Genomic DNA, 10,100 nt, shown 5'->3' on the forward strand with positions numbered 1-10,100 from the left:
TTTCTCATAGAGGCTTTATACATTGATGTTAGATTTATTCCTAGATAGTTGATATTTTTACATTATTGTAAATATCTTTTTAAAATCTTTGTTTTCAAATTGTTTGTGGTTATGTAGGAATTCAATGGGCTTTTTTATATTGACCTTGTATCTGGAAACCTTGCTACACTGACTTATTGATTCTAACTAACATTTATCTGTAAATTCTGTTGTATTTTTCCTGTAGAATATAAATTTTTATTTTTTACTTTCTAATCTTTATACTTTTAATTTTTTAATTCATTGGCTAGTACTTCAAATAGAAGATACATTAGCAGGCATCCTTTTGTTGATATCAATATTAACTGGAAAGCTTTCAGTATTTCCCCACTAAGGATGACTTTGTGAATACTTGTTATCAGATTAAGGAAGTTTCTATGTTTCTAGTTTTCTGAGAGTTTTTATCAGGAATTGTTTGATTTTTTAATCAAATTGAATTTTATAAAATGCTTTTTTCTGTGCTTACTGAGAGGACCATATGATGATTCTTCTCTATTATTCTGTTAATAAGGTGAATTACTTTGATTGACTTTTGTATGTTAGCTATTTTGTTAATCTCAATTTAGTCTTTTTTTACCTAGTATGTGAAGAGCTCAGAATTTAGTCTTGATATGTTATTCTTTTTCTGCAATGCTGGATTTTGTTTGCTAATATTTTGTTAGGATTTTGCAGCTATGTTCATGAATGAGATTGGCCTGTCACTTTCACTTCTTGAAATGTTCTTGCCAGACTTTGGAAATGAGGTTATGCTAGCCCCATAAAACAATTTGAAGCATATTCTCTCTTCTATACATTGAAAGTTTATTACTTAGTTTATTTTAAAAGTTAGTTTTATTATTTCCAAAGAATAGAAAAGAAATACTTTCGGGATACATGTGATAATTTAATACATTCATATAATTTGTAAAGATCAAACAGTGTAATTGGGATATCTATCGCCTTAAATATTTATCTTTTCTTTATGCTAGAAACAGTCAAATTATTTTCTTCTAGCTATTTTGAAATACACAGTAGATTATTGTAACCTATGGTCACCCAACTGATCAATCAAACACTAAATTTTATATCTTCTATTAAATTGTATATTTGTACCCATTAATCAACGTTTCTTCATGCCCCCCTGACCACTAGCCTTCCTGGCCTCTGGTAACCACCAATCTACTCTCTATCTTCATGAGATCCACATTTTTAGCTCCCACATATGAATAAGGACATGTAATATTTGTCTTTCTGTGCTTGACTTATTCATTTAACATAATTATTTCAGTTCCATCCATGTTGCTGCAAATGACAGGATTTCATTCTTTATTAATGGCTGAAAAATATTCCACCGCGTGCATGTGTGTGTGTGTGTGTGTGTGTCTATATACACCACATTTTTTTTATCTGTTCATCATTGATGGGCACTTATGTTGATTCTATATTTTGGCTATTATCAATAGTGCTGAAGTAAACATGAGAGTATAAATATCTCTTCAATATATTGATTTCCTTTCATTTGGATATACTCAGTGGTGGAATAGCTGGATCATATAATAGTTATATTTTTAATTTTTGAGAAGTCTCCATACAGTTTTCCATAGTGGTTGTACTAATTTACATTTCTAACAACAGTATATGAGGGTTCCCCTTTCTCTATATCTTCACCAGCATCTGTTATTCCATCTTTTTGAATAAAATCTATTATAACTGGAGTGAGATAATATCTCATTATGGTTTTGATTTGAATTTCTCTGGTGACTAATGATGTTGAGCATTTTTTCATATACCTGTTGGCCATTTGTATATCTTCTTTTGAGAAATGGCTATTCAGATCCTTTGCCCATTTTTTAATCAGATTATTTGGCGTTTTTTGCTATTGAGTTTTTTGAGCTCCTTATATATTCTGGTTATTAATCCCTGATCAGGTGGGTAGTTTGAAAATATATGACAACACTAAACAGGACTGACAGACAGTGGGGAGGTGACACGGGCACCGCCTTGGCTGTTCCCCAGTAGCTGTTCCCCAGTACTTAGTGTTGTCACCTCCCCACTGTCTGTAGAAAAATTGTCTTCCATGAAACTTAGGAACTGGGGTGAAGGGCATGGGGGAGTGTTGGAAAGCAGGAGGTGAGTGTCAGGCAAGCAAGGAAAGCTTCATCTGTATTTACAGCTGCTCCCCATCACTCTCATCACTGCCTGAGGTCCTCCTCCTCCCCACCGCCAAATCTGTTGAAAAATTATCTTCCATGACACTGGTCCCTGTTGCCAAAAATGTTGGGAACCACTGTTCTACCAGATGCATTGGAGCTCCTTTATATGTTACTTTTCCTTTCTTTTTTTTTTTTTTTTTTTTTTGCTTCCCTTAGAACCCTTTCTTTATCTGTGATCTTTGGGAGCTTGATTATTAAATGCCTTGCATAGTCTTGTTTGGGTTAAATCTGCTTCATGTTCTATGACCCTCTTGTACCTGAATATTGATACTTGTTTCTAGGTTCTCAAAGTTCTTTGTTATTAATTCTTTTAATAAACTTTCTATACCAATCTTGCTCTACCTCCTCTTTAAGGCCAATAATGCTTAGATTTTCCCTTTGAGGCCATTTCTTAGATCTTGTAGGCATGCTTCATTATTCTCTTCTTACTGTGTATTTTCAAATAAGCTATCTTCATACTCACTAATTCTTTCTTCTGTTTGGTCAATCTGCTTTTCAGAGACTCTGATACATTTCTCAGTTTGTCACTTGAATTCTTAAGCTCTAGAATTTCTGCTCATTTTTTAAAAATTATTTCAATCTCTTTTTAAATTTCTCTCATAGGCTTCTAAATTCCTCCTCTGTGTTGTCTTGAAGTTCATTGAGTTTCTTCAGGACAGCTATTCTGAATTCTTTGAAAGTTCACATCTCTCCATCACTCCAGGATTGGTCACCGGTACCTTATTTATTAACAGTTTGTTTGGTGAGATCATATTTTCCTGAATGTTCTTGATGCTTGTGTATGTTTGTTGATATCTGGGGATTGAAGAGCTAGGTATTTATTTTAATCTTCACAGTCTGGGCTCATTTAAACCCATCTTTCTTAAGAAGGCTTTCCAAGTATTCAAAGGGAATTGACTGTTGTGATCAAAGTCTTCGGTCACTTGGCCGTATCAGCACTAGGGATGCTGCCAGGACTGGGTCCTTCCCTTCAGGGTAGCATGTTTCCTTCTAGCCCAGGTTGGGTCCAGAAAGGCTGTGCCAGAACGAAGGCCTACAACTGAGGTGCTTCAGGAGTCTGCTCAATGGGCTTGGTACTTTATTTTACTGTGGCTGAGCTGGTACCTAAGTTGCAAAACAAAGTCCTCTGGACTCTCCCCTTTCCTTTTTCCAAGTGGAAGAAGACTCTTCCCAAGCCACACTGCCTGTAATTGAGGTGGGAGGTGACACAGGCACTGGCTTAGCTGCCACTGCTGATGTCTCACTGGGTCACATGCACCCCAAGTCCACTGGCTCCAAACCAGCACAGCCACAGGAATTGCCCAAGGAGTGCAGCTTTTGTGGCCCAACTGCCTTATGAGTTTAGTCCAGGCCCCAGGCTGCTTTTTGTCAGTTGGTGGTGGAGCTAGCCAGAAATCAGATTTCTGGCTGGGCTGGTCTAAATGCTCCCTCCACGGGCACCAGCAGAATTCTGCCCTGTGCTGTGTTCCCCTGTGCTGGGGCAGCCCTGAGTTTCAATGTAAAGTCCCACAATCATTTCACTCTTCCTCCCCCTGCACACACAGATTCTCTCTCCACTCGTGGTGCTGGTGCGGCACTGCCAAGGGCTGGGGGAGGGGTGGCACAGACAATGCAAGATTGTCTTTTCTGCCCTTTTCAGTGCCTCTCTCCTTGATATAATGGTAAAACCAGGGAATATGATTGCTCACCTGATTTTTGATTCTTCCGAAGGTGCTTGTTTGTGTGGATAGTTGTTGAATTTGGTGTTCGTGTGGAGAGATGATCGCTAGAGGTTTCTATTTGGCCATCTTGCTCTGCCCTCTTGGTGAGTAAGGATCTTGAGATGAGGAGATTATCCTGGATTATCTGAGGGGCCCTAAATGCTATCACAGGCATCCTTATGAGGGAGAGACAGAGGGAGATTACACAGGCAGAAGAGGAAGAGGCAATGTGATTATGGAAGCAGAGACTGGAATGATGTAGCCACAAGTCAAGGAGTGCTGAAGCCTACAAAAGCTGGAAGAGACAAGGAATGGATTCTCTCACAGAACCCTGTGGAGTGAGCATGGCCCTGCTGGTACCTTAATTTTAGCCCAGGGATACTGATTTCCAACTTCTGGCCTCCAGAACAATAAGAGAATAAATTTCTGTTGTTTTAAGGCACTAAGTGAGTGGTAATTTGTTAGAGCAGCCACAGGAAACTAACACAATTACAAAGAAGACTAAAGGGAAGGAGGCTAACCAAGGCAGAAAAACATGTCAAGAAATAAGGATTTCTTCACTCTTGAGAAAAGTTCCTTGAAAGAGTTGTCTGTGCTCATTGTTGCCTTTGTCTTTTATTGTCTCAAGGCTACTTATTGTCATTCAGGTCTCAGCTTAAATGTCAGGGAGGACTTCTCTGACCACCATATCTAAAGCAGCCACTGAGATCTGATTTTCTGTGTTCCATCCATAATATTTTCTTGTATACCTACTAACTTGCTTCAGCAGTGCAAGGCCCTCTTCTGTCTCGTTACTTGCTGAATCCCCATCAATGTTTGTCTGACAAATAGTAGGTACGAAATATATATTTTTAAATGAATAAAGGAACAAGTAAATGAACACTGGTGTGTTTTGTTCATACCTCTGTTCTAGCAACTCTCACACAGTAAGATAGTTACGGGTGTGTGTGTGTGTTTGTGTGTGTGTACCCCCATGTAGCCTGATCACTTCGGAGCTTCTAGCTTTAATAGCTTCATGGTAAACCCACTTCAGATAAGCAGTTTCACTTAGAGAAAGTCCTGGCAAATTGTGCCCTCACTCCCACTAGAGTAAATGACTAGTTCATAACTTCCAAGTCACTTAGGTGGTGTAAGCCATAAAATAACAATTAAATTTTCAGTCTCAGTCATATTTTTAGTTGTATGTTACCTAATACCACTGCCTCTGCTTTCCCTGGGATAGCATCTCACATTTGAGGATCTCAGGGTACATTATGAACAGTAACTAATTAAAGCTCACAAAACCCCAGAGACACAGGAAAGAGAAATATAACATCACCTCGCCCAGTTCTGAAATGCAGCCTCCTCTAGGGACGAGAATGGCAGCTGCTTAATAATAGACTGCAACACCTCATGACAGTTTAGCCAAGGCAATTAGTCATTGTAGTTGGTAATTGTCTCATGAACATCGGACTGTCAAACAGTTAAGTCACCAGGGTTATTAGTTCATCACAAATCTGATCCAATCTTTAACACTTTTTACTTTTTAGTAATCTTGTCCTAATTATAAAAGAAATAATATGCACAGTGAATGTCTACGTTTCTTTTAGTTGCATTTTTTAGTTCTTCAAATTTAAAACTTAAAATAGGAAAGAAGTATATTTTTAAAAAATAAAGTATAACTTAAGAATAGGGAGTTGATATAAATGTTTTCTTCATTCACAAGTCTGCTGCTGAGTAAAGCTAATCATTGATAGTAAAAGTCAAAATAGTGGATACTGTTGAGAGGAATATTGACTGGATAGGGAGATGAGGGAAGCTGGTGCTGGAGATGTTTTATGTATTCATCTAAGTGGTTTTTAAATAGGGGTGGACATAGTAGAAATTCACTGAGCTGTACACTTTTCGTATGTGTGTTATATCTCAACAACAAAGTCTGTTAACCTAAAAAGCATGCTACTCTTGTCATCATGAGAATGGTAGAAACCCCACATAGTCTACCTGGAAAACCCGCAGGGTGCAAGACATATTCAGGAGCTAGAGATGTGATACTTTTTATTTTCCTCAAAGCATCTTTCTTCAGAAGAGAGATTCTAAGTGCTTTGCCCTTCTCTTCTCAGGACATTTTCTCTTCATGCCAAAAGAGCTACCTTTTAAACTGAGATGTGATTCACTTTCATTGTACCTTTAACATTTTGCACCTCTCCAATTATGCCCTTTATACCTCCCTCAGCATCTAATTTTTCTCTTAGAATTTCATTCTGTTTCATCCACCTACATCTTTGCCGGAAGTAAGTATGAGGCATTAGTGATCTGGTAATTTGGGGTCGAGAAGTATCTGCACGGGTTGTTGCCATGGCAGACACTAGAACTCTGTGGGAGAGGAGGACGCAGAGAGGACCCTGGGCTGCCTCTGGCCTTACAGTGTCTGATGTGATAGTTAAAAACAAGACAGCAGAGCAGTGGGGTCTCTGGAGCCTCCAGTGGGCCCAGGGTCCCTCCTGCATCTGTGACAGCACTGCTGAGGCAGGACAGCCACCTGGTAGAGCGTCCCAGGGATGCCCCGAGCTAAGGCGGGAGGGCTGAGAGCAGATGTCCTGGCTGAGAATTCCCCAGCAGTGGGCACTGGTGGAGGCAGAAAGCAGAGCAAGCAATGTCCTCTCCCCATTACCCTCCTTCAGCATGGAAAGATTTGAAAAAAGAAAGGGAGGGGAAGGAGGGAGGGAGAGATGGACGAGCAGGAGGAAGAGGAGGAGACAAAATGGGAAATTTTGTTTCTACTATACTTTTTATTACAGGTTAAATACATGAAGCCTACCCTGATTATTGACTTTCCAGAATATATTAAAACAAGAGTGCTCAACTCTAGTTCTTCTTGCTTAGAAAATAGAAAAGTGAACATCGTGGTCACTGGCAGACCACAAGTTCACAGTATTTCCAAACAAAGAGCAAGCAGCCCTGTGCTAACCGTTGGCATTAGGTGGTACTGATGTTCCTAATTGTAGTCTTTTCCACCTTCTGTCTTAAGATCATTTCAAAGCCTGCCATCCAGGAAGTTGATAATCCATTGTTCGTAAATTTCAAAGGTGGCGGGGCCACTGTCAAAGGATCCCACTGCCCAGCGACTGGCAGAGGTGGCATGGCATGGCCTCCTGAAAGCCAGGCCTAGGCCAGACCCACCATGCATTGTTTCACTTCCACAACTCCCCCCAGGGGCAGCTGTCTTTTATCTCCATCAGGCAGATGAGGGCACAGAGAGGTCAAGGAAAGAACTTGCCCAGGATCCCTGTATCAGTGTCAACATTGGGTGGGATACCCTGCTCTTCCCACTTCAAAGTATTGCCCTCTGGAATAAAATTCTTCAGATATGCTGTAGTTTAAAAATACATGACCACACTGACCAATTTCCTGTGGTTCTGCAGGTATTTATCATCTATTTTCTGTCCTTATTCTGTTCTTTCTCTCACAGATGCTAAGCTCAGGAGTGGCAGCCAGAGTTCGCAAAAAACAATCGAGGAGCCACAGGAACCTGTCGCTCCAGAGGCCACGGAAAGCACCCAGGTAAGGGAGAACATTCTCCCATGCCCAGGGCACAGGGATGGGCGTGGGGGCTACTTGGGCCACCAGGGGTCCCTGTTGCCGGAATCACTACCGAGATGTTCTAATGCCTGATGCAGAAAAGGTCTCACTAGCACTAAGGTGGGGGAGACCACAGACTGGGGAGAGCAGAGGCCTGTGTGTTGGTAACAGGCAAATCACAGCCTCACTGGTGCTCCAGAATGCAGATCAGAATGGAATACCAGCCCTTCTCTGCCTTTCTCCCTCCCCACCCCCGGACTTCAGAGGGCTGAGGCAGATAAAGCTGCTCATTTAAAGCACATTGGGAAATGTAGACTTTCTGAAGAAATGTACACAGCATCTGCATACTCAAATGGAGCAGCATTTTCCCTGATTGGGCCCTGCAAACTACAGAAATGCCACCATAGCTCTCTGGAGAGTGGCTGGGCTTCGTTGTCCTTGCCTGGCCTCAGAAGGAGCCTCCTCCTGCACCCTCATGCCACCAGTGTGACGCTAGTAGAGTGCCGTGTGTGCTGCTGTTACTGCCCTAGCCAAAAAGGGGGATGTACCCACACCAAGGGTGTAGAATCAGCCATGTTATAAACCAGATGGGATTTGGCAGAGGGGCCCAGGAATCCAGCCATCTTTCCATCTCTACCAACCTCTGACCACTAATGGATTCACCATAATATAAAGGTGCCCATATTTTCTGGGCTCTGAGTCTTCACATATTCCTATAGGGCCTCAGGGTATGTCCCTTGTGTCCTCAGGAGCAAGGCTACTCAGGTCCCCTCCTTTTCAGAAGACTTCACCAAGAGGGTGCTACAAGAGTAGGGAAAACAAATTGACTCACATCTAGGTTAATGTTGTCAGCCTTGTGCCACATCAGCACTGTGTGTGGCCAGAATCTCAGGGTGTGTTTTACACTGCACAGCTCCTCCAGCCTCTGTTCCTACTGACTCTTCTACCCAGCTGGGCCCAGACCCCCTCCTCTTTCCCAGACAGTGCAGAACTATTGCTTCCTGGCCTTCAGCTTCCTCCTCTCTTTTTTTCTTCTTTCTTATCTTGAACAAAACAATGTTCCCCTTTACCCATCAACTCATGCAAAGAAATTGTGGGGATAAAGAAGAAAGAAGGAAGACCTGAGTCTTAGCACTAAGCCACTTGGATTAATCCCCTAATTTTCATGTTTTCTCTGTGGAAAAATGCATTCTGATCCCCCGAACCAAAAAAGGACCCAGCCTGTAACATTATAAGTGCTGATCTGTTCTCTGCACAGAGATTGGGTGCTCCTGATGGTCAGGCACTCTGCTAGGTGCTGAGGGTACCCAGGAGACTAAAACACAGCCTTAGCCTTCAAGAGGTTTTGGGATGGTGGGAAGAAGAGAGGTCTTCAATTAAGTATGTGGAAACGGTATGGAAAACATCCCAGAAGAAGGGACTCAAGGGAGAACTGAACCTTTTAAAGAAGATTGTATGGCATGGATTAGATTGAGGGAAATGAAGCTGATGAATGGAATTAATAAAACAAAAGTGCAAGGGACTTCTGCTTCTGCTAAGATCAAGTAACAGCAACTGGATTTACTCTCCTGCCTAAAACAACCAAAATGTGACTAAAATATATGAAACGACAGTTTTCAAGATACTGCTCATCACTGTAACAAAGGACAGTGATGCCTGAGAGATGGGAAACAAGCTAAGTGAATCCTATGACTGCCCCAGCTTATTACCTTGAGAGAATTTCCAGGCCACAACACAGGGCAAGAGGAACCTGTGTTGTTCTGAGTTGAAGAGACAGATTTTTAAGTTCATGGAGACTAAAGCCACTAAAGTTTGAAGGACAGAGTACCATAAAGGAGAGAGCTGCACAGAGAGAAGCATCATTGATCAGCAGAGGATCACTCTTGAGTATTCCAGTGAGTGCTGATCAGACCATGTATGTGAGGAGACTACTTAAGGTCAAGCTGAGGAAAGAACCTTCCCAGATTAGACTTAACAGTGCCTAGTGTTTATACAAGGTTAGGAGGAGTACCTGTTCTCACCAGCCAGCCTGGAAAATCTTATGAATCAGAAGACGCTGAGAGAGTGCAAAGATGAGTTTTTCTCCGTAGTGGGGAATAATTAGCTCTAGAGAGGGCACTGCCAGTTATGTTTAACAGATCATTGGAGCAAGAACCAAAGGGAACACACTGTTTCCAAGAAACTTAACTGAGTCCCAGAACTAAGTTTAAGACTATTTGCAGGAATACAAAATTACCTAGCACCCAACTAGGTAAAATTCACAATGTTTGGAATCCAGTAAACTTACTAAAGGTACTCAGAAACCTGGGACTATATTAATATGATGCATAAGATGGAGGGAAATGAATCAATTGAAACAAACCCAGATATGAAGAAATGTTAGAATTAGTGGTTAAAAACATTAGAACTGTTATTATAACTATATGTTTCAAAGGTTAAGGAGAGACATAAGAAGATATAAAAATGCCCCAAATAAAACTTCTAGAGATTAAAAACTTCAACAGGCCAGGCGCGGTGGCTCACACCTGTAATGCTAGCACTCTGGGAGGCCAAGGCAGGTGTATTGTTTGAGCTCAGGAGTTCAAGACCAGCCTGAGCAAGAGCGAGACCC

The 10,100-nt window shown here is 41.3% G+C and overlaps 1 protein-coding gene across 1 annotated transcript in view; it reads left to right on the top strand.

Moving 5' to 3' along the window:
• The window catches only part of CFAP61 (cilia and flagella associated protein 61), a 255,956-nt gene that overhangs the window by 54,304 nt on the left and 191,552 nt on the right, over positions 1-10,100 (top strand). The window contains exon 8 of the mRNA XM_012657219.1: positions 7,380-7,471. Within this exon, the coding sequence (XP_012512673.1) occupies positions 7,380-7,471 (92 nt within the window). The remainder of the gene's footprint in view (positions 1-7,379; positions 7,472-10,100) is intronic.

Source organism: Propithecus coquereli, unplaced genomic scaffold (assembly GCF_000956105.1).
Source record: "Propithecus coquereli isolate 6110/MARCELLA unplaced genomic scaffold, Pcoq_1.0 Scaffold533, whole genome shotgun sequence".
NCBI lineage: Eukaryota > Metazoa > Chordata > Mammalia > Primates > Indriidae > Propithecus > Propithecus coquereli.